Source organism: Anomaloglossus baeobatrachus, chromosome 1, assembly GCF_048569485.1.
Source record: "Anomaloglossus baeobatrachus isolate aAnoBae1 chromosome 1, aAnoBae1.hap1, whole genome shotgun sequence".
Lineage (NCBI taxonomy): Eukaryota > Metazoa > Chordata > Amphibia > Anura > Aromobatidae > Anomaloglossus > Anomaloglossus baeobatrachus.
In genome coordinates this window covers 444,335,200-444,357,044 of record NC_134353.1, presented here as the reverse complement: position 1 = coordinate 444,357,044, position 21,845 = coordinate 444,335,200, and the positions used below count along the sequence as shown (strand labels likewise).

General features: G+C 47.5%; 1 protein-coding gene across 2 annotated transcripts in view; it reads left to right on the top strand.

The window, feature by feature from the left end:
* The first annotated feature begins 10,108 nt into the window (after positions 1 to 10,108).
* Positions 10,109 to 21,845, top strand: part of PTBP1 (polypyrimidine tract binding protein 1) — a 29,167-nt gene continuing 17,430 nt past the window's right edge. The window contains exons 1-3 of one of the 2 annotated variants that reach the window (XM_075352746.1): positions 10,109 to 10,198; positions 14,649 to 14,679; positions 21,202 to 21,271. In XM_075352746.1, the coding sequence (XP_075208861.1) occupies positions 10,191 to 10,198; positions 14,649 to 14,679; positions 21,202 to 21,271 (109 nt within the window). In that variant the 5' untranslated portion in view covers positions 10,109 to 10,190. The remainder of the gene's footprint in view (positions 10,199 to 14,648; positions 14,680 to 21,201; positions 21,272 to 21,845) is intronic. The other variant, XM_075352757.1, reaches the window with a different exon arrangement.

Genomic DNA, 21,845 nt, shown 5'->3' with positions numbered 1-21,845 from the left:
CCAAATTAAACATCAGAAAAATTGAAACAAAACCAGCAGAGGTAAAAGACCAAACTTATCTGTTAGGTGTTCAGGTAGAAACAGATGATAGGGCAGGCTTCAGAATGTCCCCAACACCACAGGAAGCAACATTGACCACCGGCCCAGACCAAGAGAAAACTACTCAGTTATATAGGCCCAGTCTGAAGAACCTGATTTCCAATCATCATCAGCTGTCTGGCTTCTGTTAAGGAAACCAACTCCACTACCAACACTGGCCAGAAGAGGGAGTTCCAAACCAGAACCCAGTCCAAATGTGTTCACAACAGAACCCCCCCACCCTTGAGGAGGGGTCAGCGAACCCTCACTAGAGCCCCCGGGTTTGTCAGGATGGGCCCGATGAAAAGCGCGGACCAAGCGATCAGTATGTATGTCAGAAGCAAACACACAAGAATTATCCTCCTGACGATAAACCTTTCCACTTGACCAGATACTGGAGCATCCGTCTAGTAAGACGGGAATCTAACATCTTCTCCACAACATATTCCAGATCCCCTTCAACCAACACAGGATCAGGAGCCATGGGCACTACCGATTCAACATACTTTTTCAATAAAGACTTATGAAAGACATTGTGAATCTTGAAAGTCTGTGGAAGAGCGAATTGGAAAGAAACAAGATTAAATCATCTCCAAAATCTTGGAGGAACAATAAACCTTGGCTTCAATTTCGGAGAAGAAACTTTCATAGGAACATGTCTGGAGGACAACCGGACCAAGTCCCCCACTTTAAACCAGGGACCCACAGTACTACGCCAATTGGCAAACCGTTGGGCATTTTCCTGGGAGTGGGACAATTTATCCACCACTTGATCCCAAATTTGCTGCATTTTCTCTACCACTGAATCAAAGTCCGGACAGGCTGAAGCCTCCATCTGCCCTGAAGAAAACCGAGGACGAAACCCGAAATTGCAAAAAAAGGGAGACATCAAAGTGGCCGAACTAGCCCTATTATTAAGAGCAAACTCTGTCAAAGACAAAAAAAAACAAAACCCTGTCACCCTGATGAGCAGACACAAAACATCTCAAATAGGTTTCCAAAGTCTGGTTTGCCCTCTAAGTCAGTCATTGGTCTGAGGATGGAACACAAAGGAGAAAGATAACTCAATACCCAGCCTTGAACAAAAAGCTCTCAAATCTAGACACAAACTGGAATCCTATCAGACACAATGTTTTCAGGGATACCATGCAAACGAACCACCTGAAGGAGAAAAAAGGGCACCAATTCCGATGATGATGTTAACTTAGGCAGTGGCACCAAATGGACCATTTTGGAAAATCTATCACAGATTACCCAAATAACCGTCATCCTCTGAGAAACAGGGAGATCGGAAATAAAAATCCATTGAGATGTGAGTCCATGGTCTCTTAGACACCGGTAATGTCAATAACAATCCACTAGAACGAGAACACAACAAGGCTTGGATTTAGAACAAATCCCACAGGATTGCACAAAACTCCTCACATCACAAGATAAAGAAGGCCACCAAAAGGATCTACTCACCAAATCCCTGGTGCCAAAAATCCCAGGATGACCAGCCAACGCAGAACAAAGAATTTCAGACATCTCTTTACTCCTCCACTGATCGGGAACATACAATTTCCCCACAGGACATCTTTCAGGTTTGTCCTCCTCAAATTTCTCAAGAGCTAGTCTCAAATCGGGTGAAATAGCGGAGAGAACCACTCCCTCATAAAGGGATGGTAGCAGGCTCAGTCACATCAAGAGAATCAGCAAAGAAACTCCTAGAGTGAGCATCCGCCTTAATATTCTTAGTGCCCAGAATATAAGAGACCACAAAATTAAAGCGGGTGAAAAACAAGGCCCATCTAGCCTGCCTAGGATTCAACCTCCTGGCTGATTCGAGATAGATCAAATTCTTATCATGAGTGAGTACAACAATTTGATGTCTTGCCCCCTCCAGCAAATGTCTCCATTCTTCAAAAGGCCCACTTCATAGCCAATAATCCCCGATTCCCCACATCATAATTTCGTTACGGTGGTAAAAATGTTCGGGAAAAGAAGGCACAGGGTTACAGTTTAGAAGTCACAGGATCTTTTTGAGACAAGACAGCCCTGCTCCGATCTCTGACGCATCAATCTCCACCTGAAATGGAAGAGACATCAGGCTGCCGCAAGACTGAAGCAAAAGTAAACCTCCTTTTAAGCTCCTGAAAAGCCAAGACTGCCTCTGGAGACCAATTCAAAACATCAGCTCCCTTTTTAGTCAAATCAGTCAATGGCTTGATTGATAATACAAAAAAAATGCCTATGAATTTACAATAGATATTAGCAAAACCCAAAAACTTCTGAAAGGCTTTCAAAGAAGTAGGCTGAACCCAATCATGAATGGCGTAGATCTTTACCGGATCCATTTCATTAGAAGATGGGACAAAATGAACCCCCCAAAAAAAAAAAAAAATCTTTTGTACGCCAAAAAGACATTTCGATCCCTTAACATACAGCGCATTGTCCCTGAGAACCTGAAACACTGTCCGAACCTGTTCAACATGAGAATCTCAATCAGAAAAAATCAAAATGTCATCCAAATAAATAATCAAAAACTTGTCAACAAAGTCCCGGAAAATATCATTCATGAATAACTGGAAAATGATTTTTTTTCCAGGGGGCATTAGTGAGCCCAAAGGGCATCACCAGGTACTCAAAATGCCCCTCAGGGGTATTAAACGCTGTCTTCCATTCATCACCCTGCTTAATGTTAATGAGATTATATGCCCCCCGAAGATCGAGACTAGTAAACCAACTAGCACCCTTCACTCTAGAAAACAGGTCGGAAATCAGAGGCAATCGATACTGATATTTAACCGTAATTTTATTAAGGAGACGATAGTCAATACAGGGTCGCAAAGAGCCATCCTTCTTGGCCACAAAGAAAAAAACGGCACACAGAGGTGAAGATGACTGTCTGATGAGACCCTTCTCCAATGACTCCTTAATATAAGTCCGCATAGCAACATGTTTCGGTACAGATAAATTGAAAAGCCGTCCTTTGGGAAATTTATATCCAGGCACTAATGCAATAGCGCAATCATAGTCCTTATGCGAAGGCAAGGACGAAGCCTCAGTCTCATTAAATACATCCGTGAAATCCGACAAGTAGTCAGGGACCTCCTGTGTCTGAGACAAAATAGGAGTATCACTATGCACACATTCACAGCCCCAACTAGTCACAAATATGTCCAATCCATAACTGGATTATCGGTTTGCAACCAAGGGAATCCCAGTACCAAAGTGTCATGCAAATTATGCAACAACAAAAACTTACAATCCTCCTAGTGGTCTGGTGCAACCTGCATCATCACCTGGGTCCAAAACTGGGGCTTATTTTAAGTTAAAGGGGTAGCATCATTACCCCTCAAAAGAATAGGAGTTTGCAAAGGTACCATAGGGAAACCACAACGCTCAGCAAACCCAAAATCCATCAAGTTCAGGGCAGCTCCTGAATCAATAAAAACCATTGCCAAAAATGACGACAGGGAACAGAGCAACGAAATTGACAAAAATAACTAAGGGATCATTCAAATGATCGTTCCGTTTGTCCTGGTCAGTTCCTGTTTTTCTGCAGACCTACGGACAATGTCTTTTGTGTAGGATCGGATGGCACAAAAAAAAACAAAAAAAAAAACACATTGGATGCCGTATGTCCATTCCGTTATTATGGAACATGTCCTATTCTGTTCTGAAATAACGGACTGTGACTCAATACAGGTCAATTGGCCCGCAAAATCCCTGGAAGCCGCACGGAAGCACTTCCGTGACACCTCCGTCGGGTGCCCGTGCAGTCTGTGTCCCGCTCCCTGTCAGCCCTGCGGCTGCCCGAACAGCAGTGTGTCAGTGTCTGCCCGCACTGCAGTATCAGCAGCTTCTCACATTGCAGTGCGGGCAGCCGCGGGGATGACGAGCGCTGCTGTCAGGAGGTTAGATGAGATCATTACCTGCTGTGACGATCTCCTGCACTCCTGACGTCAGCGCTGTCACTGCCTTCTATGCCCGCCGCATTCTCACTTCAAGTCTCGCGGGCGGCCCGAAACTGTGACTAGCGGTGACTTCACGGGCTCCCGCGATTCTGTGCTGTGAACGCGGCGGACAATGGAAGGCAGTGACAGCGCTGACGTCAGGAGTGCAGGAAATCGTCACAGCAGGTAATAATCTCATCTATCCTGACAGCAGCGCTCGTCATCCCTTGCAGTGACCTAAGCTGACCTGTTGATGTTAGCTCAGGTCACTGCACTACTCTCCCAGCCAATGGGGAACATTCTGTTCTTCATTGACTGGGACAGTGACTATGGTATGGATCATCGTGGGACCCCCTTATTGGATTATGCCGGACCCGGATTTGATTGTTCTTTTCAATAGATTGGTGAAAGAGGGAATGTTTTGTGGAGTGTTTTTCCAAATAAAACTTTTTTTTTTTTTTTTTTAATACTGACTGGGTTAGTAATATCAGGTATCTGAAAGACGCGTAACATCACTAAACCCAAGGCTTGGTGCCAGGTGACATTATACATCTGGCATCAACTCCATATATTACCCAGTTTGCCACAGCACAAGGGCAACGGGATGAGTTGGGGCAAAGCGCCAGGATTGGCACATATAATGGATGCACCACTTTTGGAGTGGCTGTAGCCTGCTATTTTTAGGCTAGAGAGAGTCCAATAACAGTGGACCTCCCTAGTCTGAGCATACCAGACACAGCTGTCCGCTTTACCTTGTGATCCAATTTGGGGGGGGACCCTGTGTTTTTTGTTTTAAACTATTTATTTAATTTAAAATAACGACGTGGGGTGCCCTCTGTTTTGGATTACCAGCCAAGGTGAAGCTGCCAGATGTGGTTTGCAGGCTGCAGCCGTCTGCTTTACCCTGGCTACAAAAGATAGGGGGAACCCCACGTCGTTTTTTTTTTAATTACTTATTGATTTTTTGGCTAAATACAAGGCTAAGCACCCTTTAGTGCCACATGAAAGTCACTAAAGAGTGCCAGCTTAGAATATGCAGGGAGGTAGGACATTAAATATGTCTTTCTCATCTATTATCTATCTATTCTCTATTCATTCATCCCTCTATCTCTCTATATCCATCTCGATATCTACTCATCTATTTATCTCTCTTGCTGCTTACGTTTTTTGCGGTCCGCAAAAAAAACCAAAAAACGGAAGGCACACGGATGACACATGGACTGTATACGGAACGGATGTCACACGGATGCTACACGGATGCATCCGTGAAAAAAAGGGCGTTTTTTGCGGACCGCAAAACGGAACGTTGATGTGAATGTAGCCTTAGGCTGTATATTGCCCAAAGTAAATAAACGGGCAAATCGTTTTTCGCGCTTAGGGCAGACTGAAAAAGTATGAGCGGCATCTACACAGAAAAAATGCAAAAAGAGGAAAGGATCCGGCACAAACTCCTCTGGATAAAATGTCAAAGCTTTATTAGCAAATATTAAAAAGGTTCCATCCGTGTAAACAAAAGGAGGGAGTAATCCCATGGAAACTTAAGTTTCCATGGGATAACTCCCTCTTTTTGTTTACACGGATGGAACCTTTTTAATATTTGCTAATAAAGCTTTGACATTTTATCCAGAGGAGTTTGTGCCGGATCCTTTCCTCTTTTTGCATTTTTCCTAGACCGGCTGGGACTTGCCGGTGGATCCCTGGCACCCGCAAGGACTGGCAGCCCGAGGAACAGGTGAGCTGAGGATACCCTATCTCCACAGAAAAAACATAGCTTATTATGCCATCTAAAACTCTGCCCTTCAGCCCTAGAAAGGACCTTATCACACTGTATAGGCTCCGGAGACCGCTCTGAGAGCGACATCTCTGCTCGCATTGTTTTAAGTTCACGTAAACGTCTGTCAATCTGAATGGCCAATGCCAGAGTCATTGAGACCTGACAGGACAGGAAAGCCCACCATAACATCCTTTACAGGCTTTGCCAAACTCTTCCGAAAAGAGCATCAAGCGCCGCATCGTTCCATTCAGTAAGGACCGCTCACTTTCGAAATTCCTGACAATATATCTCTGCGGGTTCCTGACCCTGGATCAAAGCCAATAATGTCTTCTCGGCTTGCTTAGTAGCATTAGGTTCATCTTACAACAACCCCAGAGCCTGAAAAAAAAATACACATCAGCAAGAATAGGATCTCCAGGCGCCAGGGAAAAAGCCCAATCTTGGGGGTCATCACGCAACAGGGAGATAGTCTGAACTCGCTGCATGGAAGACCCTGAGGACTTTGGTTTCAAGGCAAAAAATAACTTACAATTGTTCGTAAACTTTAAAAATCTAGACCGATCCCAAAAAAAACAAATCAGGGACAGGGATCTTAGGTTCTACAGTAGGTGTCTGAGCAAGATAATCGGATATATCCTTAACCTGAGAAGTAAGATGATCAACTCGATCAGCTAATTGGATAACATCCATTGCAGCACAAGATCATCCACGACACCCAGAGAAAAAGAGGAAAGATGCAAAAAAAATTTACTTTTTTTTCCTTCTATTGAGTACCCTTGTATCTTAAATTTGGCTGGTGATACTGTTATGATTCAGTAACCAAGGAGGATAAAAAAAAAAAAAGAGGGCAATAACTAGGAAATCCAGAGTGTCACCAGAGTGGTTGGAATCTCAGCTGACTGCAAACCTTACACTGACAACACAACTAGAAGTAGCCGTGAGACAAACCTACGATGACCTAGTCGCCTCGACACAGCCGGATAACTAATTCTTCCTAAAGGGAGAAAACACAGAAAGCTAATATGCCTCGGAGCATTTCCCCAAAGATATAGCTAGCCCCCAAACATATAAAGCCAGTGAGACAAGATGAAACACAGTACACAGGCAGAAAACAGATTCAGCAAAGATGAGGCCTAAACTATCTATAAAGGAAAGGACATTAAAGAACACTGTCTGCAGCCGCGCAAAACCCTAAAAAAAAACCAAACAAATAAAATTAATACCAAGCATGACAAAACACAAATACTTTGCAGAATATGGAGCAAGGTACACAGCTGGGAATGATCCATCTCCAGCCAGAACTCCACAAGTAAGATCAGGGAACAAGCCTTAGTATCTCCAAATTAAACAGAAAAATGGAAACAAAACCAGCAGAGGTACAAGACCAAACTTCTGTTAGGTGTTCAGGTAGAAACAGAAGATATGGCAGGCTTCAGAATTTCCACAGGAAGCAACATTGATCACTGGCTCAAACCAAGTTTAAACTACTCAGTTATATAGGCCCAGTCTGAAGAACCTGATTTCCAATCATCATCAGCTGTCTGGCTTCTGTTAAGCAGACCAACTCCACTACCAGCACTGGCCACAAGAGGGAATCCCAAACCAGAACCCAGTCCAAATGTGTTCACAACAGTATGGTTATCAGGGTAATGGTTTGGGGGTTGTCACCTCTGTAGTATCCGCTGGCATCAAGCTCTTGCATGGGGAAGTCAATCAAATAGGTACAAGGCACTCTCAAGGGTTAATTTTCATATAATTTATTCCAAAGTAGTTTTAAACATGTGACGTTTCAGCCACTAGGTGGCCTTCATCAGACAACTGGTATCAAAAACTGGTCAAAATTGGAGTGTCAAGGGAACTGTATCCACCGCTATGCTGCGTGCAATAAGTGTCAGGGCGCCATGTTTAAATAGCACCTTTAGCAAATAGGAACAAAAAGGGGAGGGGGGCAGTTTATGATACCAGTTGTCTGATGAAGGCCACCAAGTGGCTGAAACGTCACCTGTTTAAAACTACTTTAGAATAAATTATATGAAAATTAACCCTTGAGAGTGCCTTGTACCTTGATTGACTTACGGTTTGGAAACCAACAAGTACACCTTGATATACCTCCATTATATTGGCTGTGCCTTATCCTTTTACTTGCATGGGGAAGAGCTAAGGTGAAGTGCCAGAATTAGCGCATCTAATGTGACGTGGCATTTCTGTGGCAAGTCATTAGGCCCCAGCTGTCTGCTTTATTTTAATCATAAGCTGTAGACCTATGATACAAACCCCCCAATATATAGTGACTTGAGAAAGTATTCAGCCCCCTTGAAATTTTCAACCTTTTCCCACATTTCAGGCTTCAAACAAAGATAAAAAATGTAAATTTTATGGTGAAGAATCAACAACAAGTGGGACACAATTGTGAAGTTAAACGAAATTTGCTTATTTTAAACTTTTTTTTAAAAAATAAATAACTGAAAAGTGGGGCATGGAATATTATTCTGCACCTTTTGCTGCAATTACAGCTGCAAGTCGCTTGGGGTATGTGTCTATCAGTTTTACACATTGAGACTGAAATGCTTGCCTATTCTTCCTTTGCAAACAGCTCGAGCTCAGTGAGGTTGGATGGAGAGAGTTTGTGAACAGCAGTTTTGAGCTCTTTCCACAGATTCTCGATTGGATTCAGGTCTGGACTTTGACTCGGCATTCTAACACCTGGATATGTTTATTTGTGAACCATTCCATTGTAGATTTTGCTTTATGTTTTCCATCATTGTCTTGTTGGAAGACAAATCTCCGTCCCAGTCTCAGGTCTTTTGCAGACTCCTACAGGTTTTCTTCAAGAATGGTCCTGTATTTGGCTCCATCCATCTTCCCATCAATTTTAACCATCTTCCCTGTCCCCGCTGAAAAAAAGCAGGCCCAAACCATGATGCTGCCACCAGGTTTGACAGTGGGATGGTATATTCAGGGTGATGAGCTGTGTTGCTTTTACACCAAACATATTGTTTGGCATTGTGCCCAAAAAGTTTGATTTTGGTTTCTTCTGACCAGAGCACCTTCTTCCACATGTCTGGTGTGTCTCCCAGGTGGCTTGTTGCAAACTTTATACAACACTTTTTATGGATATCTGAGAAATGGCTTTCTTCTTGCCACTCTTCCATAAAGGCCAGATTTGTGTCCTATGGACAGCCTCTCCCACCTCAGCTGTAGATCTCTGCAGTTCATCCAGAGTGATCATGGGCCTCTTGGCTGCATCTCTGATCAGTCTTCTCCTTGTTTGAGATGAAATGTTTGAGGGACAGCCGGGTTTTGGTAGATTTGCAGTGGCATGATACTCCTTCCATTTCTATATGATCGCTTGCACAATGCTTCTTGGGATGGTTAATGTTTTGGAAATCTTTTTGTAACCAAATCCAGCTTTAAACTTCTCCACAACAGTATCACGGACCTGCCTGTTGTGTTCCTTGGTCTTCATGATGCTCTCTGTGCTTTAAACAGAACCCTGAGACTATCACAGAGCAGGGGCATTATACGGAGACTTGATTACACAGGTGGCTTATATTTATCATCATCAGTCATTTAGGGCAACATTGGATCATTCAGAGATCCTCAATGAACTTCTGGAGTGAGTTTGCTGCACTGAAAGTAAAGGGGATGAATAATATTGCACGCCCCACTATTCAGTTATTTTTTTATGTTTAAAATAAGCAATACATTTCGTTCATCTTCACAATTGTGTCCTACTTGTTGATGCTTCACCAGAACATTAACATTTTTATCTTCATGTTTGAAGCCTGAAATGTGGGAAAGGGTTGAAAACTTCAAGGGGGCCGAATACTTTCACAAGGCACTGTATATATTGGGGCTTGTATCATAGATCTGTATGGCAATCTCTATAGCCTTCATTGGTGTCCAACCTCACTAGAAAACTACAGCGCACACACGTTTTTTGCAGACGCATAAGTATTTGCACTCCCGTGCACATCGCCTAATAAATAGTGAGTAGGTTTTAGGCACCCTCTACAAAAGCAGCGCCATCCAAAAGCTGAGGAAACTTTCTTCCTCCTTCTAGATATAACCATGGAGACTATTTCGTAGCCGTCAGCCAAGCTTGTGTTGTCACAGCGGCACAAACCAGCCTCCAGCCAAACTGACCGCTCCCACACCTACCCGCGGTGGTATGCCGCCGCCAAGTGACGCACCTTACTTTGGCGGGAATGCTGGAGGCGGAGCCTGATCTTATAGCCCCGCCTCCTCCTTGGCCGTGCAGCCACAACGCCCAATGGAGAGCAGCTACCCCTGCGTCATCAGTCCGGTCGCCATTTTAAGACTCTATATGAGGCGGTCGCTGCGAGTTCCTTAGTTATTGCGGCGCCTCCTCTCCGACCCGGGTGGTTCTCGTGTGTGTCATGGAAGGGTGAGTTTTGTGGAAGCTGGGGCGCCTGTTCGTGTACGGCAGGCCGGGGTAAGGCTACTGTGCGGGCAAAGGCGTGTGCTGGGCTATTTTTTAGGGACATTACGTGTATGTGCAGTTTTCGGGAACTTCGGGAAACTCGCGAGTGGAGGAGGTGCACGGCGTGTGTGGCGATGATGTGGCAGTGAGTTAACCCTTCCGCCCCCTCCCATGTGCAGTGGGCTTCTTGTCCAGGAAGTGCGGGTTTCCATCTTGCCTTGTATACGTGGTGTGCTGTCCCACCTGCTCCTACAGCAGCATCTCTCCCACTAATGCGCCCCATTGTCTGCACTCTCCCAGCGAGTGTGTATGGAGGCGTCCTGGAGGCCCCTAGCCTGCCCTGCACGCTCCACCTCCTTATACATACACCGCCGAAGAGTGCTTACCTTCCCACTGCACGGAGGGCACGCGGGCGGGGCTCTGTCCTTATCTTCCCCCTCCACGCAGGGAACACGGGTGGGGCTGTACGCGCACTGTTCAATCAGGCAGGAACACGGGTGGCCGTGCTCACCTTTCCCTCCCCCCCAACCCCCCTCCGTAGGGCCCATGGGTGGCTGTGCTCACTTCCCCCCCCCCCCCCCCCCCCTCTCCAGTACGGAACACGGGTGGCCGTGCTCACTTTTCCCTCTCCCCAACCCCCCCCCCCCCTCCGTAGGGCACATGGGTGGCTGTACTCCTCCTTCCCCCCCCCCCCCCCTGTAGGGCACTCGGGTGGCTGTGCTCACCTTCCCTCTCCCCCCCCCCTCCCCCTCCTTCTTGCAGGACACATGGGTGGCTGTACTCCTCCCCCCCCTTCTTGCAGGGCACACGGGTGGCTGTGCTCACCCCCCCCCCCCCTTCTTGCAGGGCACACGGGTGGCTGTGCTCACCCCCCCCCCCCCCCCCCCCCCTTGCAGGGCACACGGGTGGCTGTGCTCACCCCCCCCCCCCCCTTCTTGCAGGGCACACGGGTGGCTGTGCTCACCTTCCCCCCCCTTCTTGCAGGGCACACGGGTGGCTGTGCTCACCTTCCCCCCCCCTTCTTGCAGGGCACACGGGTGGCTGTGCTCACCTTCCCCCCCCCCCCCCTTCTTGCAGGGCACACGGGTGGCTGTGCTCACCTTCCCCCCCCCCCCCTTCTTGCAGGGCACACGGGTGGCTGTGCTCACCTTCCCCCCCCCCCCCCCCTTCTTGCAGGGCACACGGGTGGCTGTGCTCACCTTCCCCCCCCCCCCCCCTTCTTGCAGGGCACACGGGTGGCTGTGCTCACCTTCCCCCCCCCCCCCCTTCTTGCAGGGCACACGGGTGGCTGTGCTCACCTTCCCCCCCCCCCCCCCTTCTTGCAGGGCACACGGGTGGCTGTGCTCACCTTCCCCCCCCCCCCCCCCCCCCTTCTTGCAGGGGCACACGGGTGGCTGTGCTCACCTTCCCCCCCCCCCCCCCCTTCTTGCAGGGCACACGGGTGGCTGTGCTCACCTTCCCCCCCCCCCCCCCTTCTTGCAGGGCACACGGGTGGCTGTGCTCACCTTCCCCCCCCCCCCTTCTTGCAGGGCACACGGGTGGCTGTGCTCACCCCCCCCCCTTCTTGCAGGGCACACGGGTGGCTGTGCTCACCTTCCCCCCCCCCCCTTCTTGCAGGGCACACGGGTGGCTGTACTCCTCCTTCCCCCCCCCCCCCCCTGTAGGGCACTCGGGTGGCTGTGCTCACCTTCCCTCTCCCCCCCCCCCCTCCCCCTCCTTCTTGCAGGACACATGGGTGGCTGTACTCCTCCCCCCCCTTCTTGCAGGGCACACGGGTGGCTGTGCTCACCCCCCCCCCCCCCCTTCTTGCAGGGCACACGGGTGGCTGTGCTCACCCCCCCCCCCCCCCCCTTCTTGCAGGGCACACGGGTGGCTGTGCTCACCTTCCCCCCCCTTCTTGCAGGGCACACGGGTGGCTGTGCTCACCTTCCCCCCCCTTCTTGCAGGGCACACGGGTGGCTGTGCTCACCTTCCCCCCCCCTTCTTGCAGGGCACACGGGTGGCTGTGCTCACCTTCCCCCCCCCCCCCTTCTTGCAGGGCACACGGGTGGCTGTGCTCACCTTCCCCCCCCCCCCCCCCCTTCTTGCAGGGCACACGGGTGGCTGTGCTCACCTTCCCCCCCCCCCCCCCCTTCTTGCAGGGCACACGGGTGGCTGTGCTCACCTTCCCCCCCCCCCTTCTTGCAGGGCACACGGGTGGCTGTGCTCACCTTCCCCCCCCCCCCCCCCCCCCTTCTTGCAGGGCACACGGGTGGCTGTGCTCACCTTCCCCCCCCCCCTTCTTGCAGGGCACACGGGTGGCTGTGCTCACCTTCCCCCCCCCCCTTCTTGCAGGGCACACGGGTGGCTGTGCTCACCTTCCCCCCCCCCCCCCCCCCCCCTTCTTGCAGGGCACACGGGTGGCTGTGCTCACCTTCCCCCCCCCCCCCTTCTTGCAGGGCACACGGGTGGCTGTGCTCACCTTCCCCCCCCCCCCTTCTTGCAGGGCACACGGGTGGCTGTGCTCACCCCCCCCCCCTTCTTGCAGGGCACACGGGTGGCTGTGCTCACCCCCCCCCCCTTCTTGCAGGGCACACGGGTGGCTGTGCTCACCCCCCCCCCTTCTCGCAGGGCACACGGGTGGCTGTGCTCACCCCCCCCCCCCCTTCTCGCAGGGCACACGGGTGGTTGTGCTCACCTCCCCCCCCTTCTCGCAGGGCACACGGGTGGTTGTGCTCACCTCCCCCCTCCCCCCCCCCTTCTCGCAGGGCACACGGGTGGTTGTGCTCACCTCCCCCCTCCCCCCCCCTTCTCGCAGGGCACACGGGTGGTTGTGCTCACCTCCCCCCCTCCCCCTTCTTCTTGCAGGGCACATGGGTGGCCGTGCTCACCTTTCTCCCTCGCGCCCCCAGCCCTGTAGTGCACACGGGGAAGGGGGGGGGGGGGGCTCACCTTTCCTCTCCCCCCGCAGGGCACGCGGGTGGCTATGTTCACGCCTGGACGTGGGGCTGCATGCCTATAGAGCTTATACATGGTGGCCAGGCTTCTCTGCTTTCTTGCACATAATTGCTTACTCACATCCTGTCACCATGTCAGCCTGAGATGGTTGTGCAACTCTTGCATTCCTTCTGCCTTTGTCCTGTACTCTAGTAGAAACCAGTCTGACTGGTGACTGTAACAAAGCGTTTCCTGTGGCCACCATCAGGCTGTAGGTGGGGGAGAGGCATGGCCACCTTTACTACCCGACCCTTCCTACTCTGCTGCATAGAACTTGCTTGGGACCTTTCTCTTGTTAAAGTGCTCTTCCACTGACTCTAGAAGTTTCTTTCCTTTGTACTAGTTTGTTCCAGTTATTCCACCCCCCTCTCAACCTGTCATGTTTCCTGTATATTTTACTTGTACAGCGCTGTCATATTCCAAGACTTCACTGCCCCCATTATGGCTCACAAGCTTAATTCCCCATTGGTATGGGAAGCAGAGCTCCCAGAGAGCCCACACATGTGGAGAACATATATAAGCTTGCTGCAGATGTCTTTGGTGGGATTTGAAACGTCAGCACCATAGCAATCATGCTGCCCTATAACCATACCTGCTTTCTTCTGTCCTTGGCCAATCAAGCATGGCTTTGTTCAGAGAAGTTCTGTTGGATGCTGCATTATTACTTGGGAGATGCACAACTTTGGAATGGAGGGCTCTGCAGAAAGAAATCGACATGCACCAGGTTTTTGCCATATATGCTAAAGCCAATCCATTTTAAAGGGGGTTTTCCATTAACCAATTTTATTTTAATCAGTAGATCTTGTAGTATAGTAATTTCCACAATTAGATGTGTTATAAAAAAAATATATTCCTGTGCTGAGAATTCTATGTAATGGATGTCTGACCGTACAGGGACATGGTCTGATCATACCACAGTTCCTGAGCCCGGGAGGACACAATAGAATATAAAACTTTACAGCCTGGGATCGCAAATATTCCTTGTTTGAGATAAAGCCTTTTATTAAATTCAGGCAGGGAAATGGTTACCTCTCAGAATCAGATACAATCTGTATACTGTACTTCCTCATTGGCCAAGGAGATGTATGATCAGACACGTCCAATACACAGTACATAGCAAAAACACATATATAACATCTCGGTGCAAGAGCATTTTATATAATACTTCTAACTGTGGAAATTATTCCAAGGTCTATTAATTAAAAGGGTGGTTCATATCTGCAAGACAAACCCGTGAGATATCAGAAATTTCATCAACTTTGCTGGTGTTGTAAAATGCTGAATCTCTTTCCACTGTAAAAACGCAATGTGTGAAGCCTATGGTCTGGTGTAACTGACCACTGAGTCCCCCACTGATTGCCAGAATGTAGGTGCCTTATTGTCCCCACACACAGGTCATCTCACACCTAACTTACCGTTTGTTTGGTTTTTTTTACAGCATTGTTCAAGACATTACAGTTGGCACGAAGGTAAGAATAATGTTCTATCCTAATGTTTATTAAAGTGTTTCTGGTCGGTCTTTTACAGTGCCAGTATCATCACTAATGCGTTGCACTTCTAGGGTGTTCACTGCCCTTTTAAAATGTAGTTGTAATGTAGGACTTGTGTAGCGTTAAATTGTGGCCCTGACTTTATTGCACAAAGCTGTCTTCTAGTTGGAGTAAGGGCTGCATGAGCCAGGATGGCTGCCCTGTTGCTATGGCATTAGTAATTATCACCCTTGGTTGCCTGCCAAAAATGTGCTCTGAAATGCCTGGCTTCTGTGGTTATTGGATGCCGCATGTGGCCTTTCCAGCTACCATACCTTGATCCTGGTACAAATGGTATTGCTTTCTAGATATGTGGCAATCTGCCATTGCCAAACTTACTACTTAATTCTACTGAATGTAGAGTGTATTGTCCTTTCTCCCGTGTGGTCTCGTGCTGTGTACTTGCCTATCTCAGTTTTAGGCTCACACATCAAATATTTGTTTTTTTATAATATAGTTCCAAAGAAGGATTTGGGATTAACACACATTTCCAAAGTGAAATTGTTTTGTATTGCATTGTATACTCGTAATGTGACTGGGTGCTTTATTCCTGAATTAGATGTCTTAGTCCTATGCTAGGTAACCTGATCTGACCAGTGGTCAGTTTTATTCATTTTTGGAACTCATCAGAAACAGACATTAAGGTCAGTACAGTCACTTAATAAATGGAGCAGATACCTTGTTCTCACCAGACAACTCCTTTACTGTGCATTTATAAATTATCTTGGATCCCTCATATACCATGTGACTGTTTTGACTCCATATCATAAAGCAATTTGTATAGGCTAAGTTGGTCTGAGTAACAAAATGAAAGATGTCTACTTATTTGAATAATACACATCAGAGGATTTGGGGTTCTCGGTGAAAACAAGTAATCGACTATATACTGAAAAGGTGCTAACTTATTATTCTTTGGGGATCAAGCCACTGGTACCAGTGCTGATTCAGTCAATTTTATCACCTTTAAAGTCATCAATGTGTATGCTCGACCGCCCCATTTATTCTGTGGGGCTGCACTCTTCTTTCTGTCTAACTCTATGAAAGATGAGGCAGTCAGGCTTGCATACTGCTGTTCTATTTTAATGGGATTAAAAAATCCCTATTCTGTCGATCAAATCAGGAATGTGTTTGAGACCCAACATACTGAAGGTCAATAGGTGATACTTGTGTGTTTTACTGGAGACCACCTTTAACATTACTGCTCTTCAGCTTATGTAAATTCCTAAGAGACCATACAACTATGGGAGTAATTGTTTTAAATTTCCATTCTCTGTTGCAGTCTTTGATTTGGTTAGCTCTTTTGCTTAAAGCAATGATTGGGAGTGTCTGCCTAACTGCAGTCCTCTTCAAGCTGTGGAATGCTGCCCTGCTGCCCCACCCTGCATTTATTGCAGGTTTATCTTTCTAGGTGTAGTCTTTTGTGTAGACCTATGGACAGGAACAATGATATAAGTGTACTGCCTCAGGCCTTTCACCTACCGCCAATTAGGCTATGTGCGCATGTTGCGTACAGTTCACTGCAGAAATTTCTGCAGCGATCTGAAGAGCACATGTGCGCTTTAAATCGCTGCAGAAATGTCCGTAGTGAGCGCCGATTCCATGCGCTCTGCCTGCAGCTCCTGCCATAGACAGAGCAGGAGCTGCCGGCAAAGCGCACGGAAGAAGTGACATGTCACTTCTTAGAACGCAGCGCTTCGGCAGTAGCCGAAGCGCTGCGCTCTAAAATGCCACGTGCGCACGCCCCCTGCACAATCTCCATAGACTGCGCACATAGCCTTAAGGGGTACTTCACACACAGCGAGATCGCTACTGAGATCGCTGCTGAGTCACGGTTTTTGTGACCTCATTAGCGATCTCGCTGTGTGTGACACTGAGCAGCGATCTGGCCCCTGCTGTGAGATCGCTGCTCGTTACACACAGTGCTGGTTTGTTTTTTTTTTATTGTTGCTCTCCCACTGATAAGCACACATCGCTGTGTGTGACAGCGAGAGAGCAACAATCCTGAATGAGCAGGGAGCAGGAGCCGGCATCTGACAGCCTGCGGTAAGCTGTAACCAAGGTAAACATCGGGTAACCAAGGTGGTTACCCGATATTTACCTTCGTTACCAGCCTCCGCAGCTCTCACGCTGCCAGTGCTGGCTCCTGTCCCCTGCACACGCTAAGCGGTGTGCGCTGGTAACTAAGGTAAGCATCGGGTAACCATACCCGATGTTTACCTTAGTTACCAGTGTCCGCAGCTTCCAGACGCCGGTTCCGTGCAAGCGCAGCGTCGCTTGTACGTTGCTGCTGGCTGGGGGATGGTCGCTGGTGATCTGCCTGTTCGACAGCTCACCAGCAACCATGTAGTGACGCAGCAGCGATCCTGACCAGGTCAATCGTTGGTGGGATCGCTGCTGCGTCGCTAAAGTGTGACGGTACCCTAAGACTTGTAACCTCATAAGGCGCTTGTTTCCAAAGCCTGTCTGTTTTTATATAGCCTTTCTAATAAAGTGTGACCTAATAATAAAAAATAATTATATATATATATATTATATATATATATATATATATATATAATATTATTCATTCTTTTTACCAGATATGGCTAGAGCAAAGTCAAATCTGAATGGATTCTCCATTTTGAAGGGAATCTACTAAAAGGTTTTTGCTACCTCATCTGAGGGCAGCATAATGAGACAGACCCTGATTCCAGTGATGTATCACTGAGCTGTTTGCCGTCATTTTGATTTGAATGTGGAACTCTAACACCTCCCCCACCACGGATTGGCAGCTTTCTATCCTGCCCATATACCGTGTACACAGCTGCTAATCGGTGGTGGGGATGGTGGGATCCTACAGAGCTCATGAATATGCTTGACTATCCTGCTTGATCTCTGTAACTTACATGAAAGCATTCTGACTAATGTTTTCAAAATTTTGTTTGCTGCTTATGGCAACAACGTTCTATACATGCGGGAAAGCAAAATGGCAGTCTAATGCGATATTCACAGCAACTAAGCAGATGAGGGATAAAATTCTTGTTTTTGCAAGGAAAGTCTGCAAAAGATACTCATGGAGATATGTTGTAGACATTGGGGGCATCAATGCCCTTCATATTTCACAGTTGAGAACTGGGTTGCCAAATTGAAAACTGGCCACTTCAGCACCAATGAGGAACGTCCTGGACGACCAAGAGTGGTTGTTCTGGAGATTGTCGATGCTGTGCACAACCTCATACTGGAGAATGGATGAATTTCAGCTAAAGCAATAGACATCATGGGGATTTTCCGTGAATGTCACTTTCCACAAACATTTGGACATGAGGAAGCGATCCGCAAAGTGGGTCCCCAAAACCCCCAAATCTTTGACAGCTATCAGAGAAGCATGCGAGTGAAAACTTCCTGGTCAATTTGTCAGCGTTTCCAGACTGATAACCTCCTGGATCGACTGGTCACTATGAATGTGACCTAGATTATTTGTATGACCCTGAAAACAAGGAGCAGTCAAGAGTGGAGGCACTGGTTCTCCTCGTCCAAAGACGTTCAGGGTGCAAAAATCGGCCACTAAGGAGATGGCGGCTATGTTCTGGGATAGAGGGTGTGCTGTTAGTGGACTACCCTCAAAAGGGTTCCACCATCAATGCAAGGAATTACATTGAACTTTTGGACCAATTGAAGACAGCTCTGAAGGCCAAATGGCGCAGCAAGCTGTCCAAAGGAATCTTGTTCCTGCAAGACAATGTCTCTAACACTGCACAAGCGACAAGGGCATAACTGGCAGAGCTGGGCTTCCAGCTGGTTTACCACCCATATATATTTTTTTTTTTACACCAGTTCTGGCTCCCTCAGAATATCCTGTTTCCAAACCTGAAGAAACCTCAAGGTTACCAAATTTCACACCATTCACACGGATGCCTGGTTTGTGGCACAACCAAAATTCTTTTTGCTAGGCTTACAGAACTTGGAATACCAATGTAAGTGTGTTGACATCAGTGGAGAGTATGTGGAAGTTTCATAATCCTATCTCATTTCTTTCTTGGTAAAACCAAAGACTTATCAGCAGCCCTTTGTATGTAGAATATACTGTATATATTCTATATAATATGGTATTCCTTAAGTATGAAACATCTAGGGAAAATGTCATGGTTCACAATTACCAGTACTATAGTAGTATTAAAGTGTCTAAATATGGTATGAATTTGTAGTAAGCTGCTGTCCAGCTACTCACAGGATATTGTAGAACAATGGGTCAATTCCTGCTTTATCAAGGATCAATGCAGTTTAAACAGAAGTGGTCATTGATAAGCCCTCAGTAGCTAGAATTTCTGTGCAATGCTGCCCTATCGTTATACTTCACACATCTGCACTTTTAGGCCAGGTTTGTACCAGCATATTTGAACCACAATGCCTGGTCTGGCAACCTCATAAGTTCATGTGAGGCTGAAAGTTCAGTTTATACACCACCAGATCAGGCGTTGCTGTCCAGATAAGGGGCGTGAAATATGCTTGTGAACGTAGGCCGGAGTCACACTTGTGTGAGAATTGTCGCATCTTCCGTTACGGCATTCCACTCTCCGGGCAGGAGCATGCAACTGCATCGTACTGTCTGGAGAGTGGTACGCAGTGTCCATTGATGCAAGTCACACACAAATGTGACTCTGGCTTTAGTCATAGCACATGGGGTGCTGTAGGTTTACAATAACGTAGTTAAGGTTGCTTCTACAGTATGTCTAATGCAGTTAAGTTCCATCTGGTATTCATACACCTCCCCTCCACAATTCGCTCTTTTTGGGCGGTCAGTTAGTTTTAGATTTGCTTGTAGAATTGTGCGGTGCCACATGTGCTCATTAAATATATAGTAGCATAATGTTTACAAATTTACAATGGAACCTTGCAATGGTAACTGCTTCTAAAAAGCCTTTGTGACTTAAGTTACAGTACAGTAGTATCTGTCATCACTTAGTAACCAGGTAACTTGAACCCATCTGGTAAGGTGTGCATGCTGCTTATTGCCTGTTTTGTGGTCGGAAGTCCATTTCTTTTACAGGGTTACTAAACTGCCACACTGTAAGGCTATGTGCCCTCGATGCGGAAAATGCGCGGATTTTGCCGCAGATTTTTCGTGGAAAATCTGCGGATTTTCCAGAAATCTGCAGCACAGCTACTCCCCAGCCATTTCTATGGCATTTGGGAAATGCTGTGCCCACGCTGCGGATTTTTGTGCGGAAAAATCTGCAGCATGTCACTTGTTGCGGATTTCTCCGCAGGGTCTCATATACTTACCTGCCTTGATAGAGACCCGAGTCACTTCTCCGTCCGGTGTACAGCAGCGCGGTGGATCCAGCCAGGTACAGGAAGGAAGAGGTGGGCGGGGCCTGCACGAGCTCCGGTCATGTGACAGCCGGAGCTGGTTCAGGCCCGCCCACCTCCAGCACAGTGAACCAGACGCTGCCTGGCAGTGACCCGGCCGCCGGAAGGCGAGGTGCTGCATGACGGAGGTAAGTATGAGCACCCCGATCACTGCAGCACTTGTTCTGCATGGAGGATGCAGTGCCGAAGCCATGGTACTGTATCCTCAATGCAGAATGCCCGCACCATATCCGCACGACATTCCGCAGCATGGAAACAGACAAAAGTTGTGGTGCTGTTTCCTGGGAGCACCTGCGGAATGTCTTGCGGATATATCCGCAGGACACTGTCCCCGTGGGCACATAGCCTAAGGCTGCTTTCACACATCTGGTTTTTCTTGTGTGGCACAATCCGGCGCTTTGCAGAAAAACGCAACTTTTTTTTTTTTTTTACTGTGCCGCTGGTTGCGTCTTTTTGCATAGCCTTACATTGGTGCCGTATTGTGCCGCATGGGCTTGCGTTCCGTCCGTTTTTTGCCGAATGCGGCAGATTTAGCCAATGCGGCGGTCGGATGAAACTTTGCCTGGCACATTTTTTTTTTTTTTTTTTTGGTCTGGCAAAAAAAAACCCGCACCCGGCCGATGCGGGTGTCCTGCAGCAAAAACCGCATCCAGCCGCCGCATGCGTTTTTCCACACTGCATGCTCAGTAGCCTGCTGCAAGCGGCAAAAACTGGATGGGCCGCATGTAAAAAAAACGTATGTCACTGCATCCATTGCATAGGGTTTAGACCTGGCTTGGCCGGCTCTGCTAAAACCGGAGGTGTGAAAGCAGCCTAATACTTTCTGCTCCTGCATTGCTGTGCAGGGCAGGAGATACCTGGAAGTGTGAATCCACATATTCGATAAAGACTATGCAGCCACCTGGCAGTGCAGGGAACTGCAGCCTGCACCAAAGTGGTGTAGTTGGTGTGATTGTAAATCTTTCATTGTTGTTTTTCTACTTTGGTGTATAGAATACTGATATTTCACTTTTGCAAGTTTGACATTGCAAAATAATCATTTCTCCACAGAATGTCTTCTTTACCGTTCTATTCTGTGCTGTCATCTTACGCTTTTCTTTTATTCTCTTCCAGCGGGGATCTGACGAACTTTTCTCTTGTGTTACTAACGGACCTTTTATCATGAGCAGCTCTGCTTCTGCAGGTAAAGTTTCTTCTTCGGTGTGGTTTCCTGGCTTTATTTTACACCCTTCCAATTTACTTATCTGAAAGCATTTTTCAATGACTGTAGCTGGAAGGAACGTGCTGACGACTTATCCTTTGCCAAAACACTAATTTGCAGTGTTTTGAGTAATTAAATGTGATACTATGAAGACTGGGAAAATCTTAATATTTGAAGGTGGCCTTGTATTAAAATGATAAATGTTTGAAACTTTAAAATATAAACCATCCAGCGATGCGATTCCCCTCCAAGTACAAAACTACATTTTGTATTTTCTTAGGCTGTGCCCACGCTGCAGAAAATTTGCAGAATTTGCCGCGATTTTTTTTCACAAATTACGAATTTCTCAAATCTGCAGTACAGCGACTCCCCAACATTTCTATGGCATTTTGGAACTGCTGTGCCCATGCTGGTTTTTTTTTTTGCTTTTTTTTTTTTTTCCGCAGCAGAAATAATGCGGATTTCCCTGCGGAAAAATTTGCAGCATGTCAATTATTCCTGCGGCTTTTTCTGCACGATCCCATACTTACCTGCCTTGATAGCAGACACCGGAGTC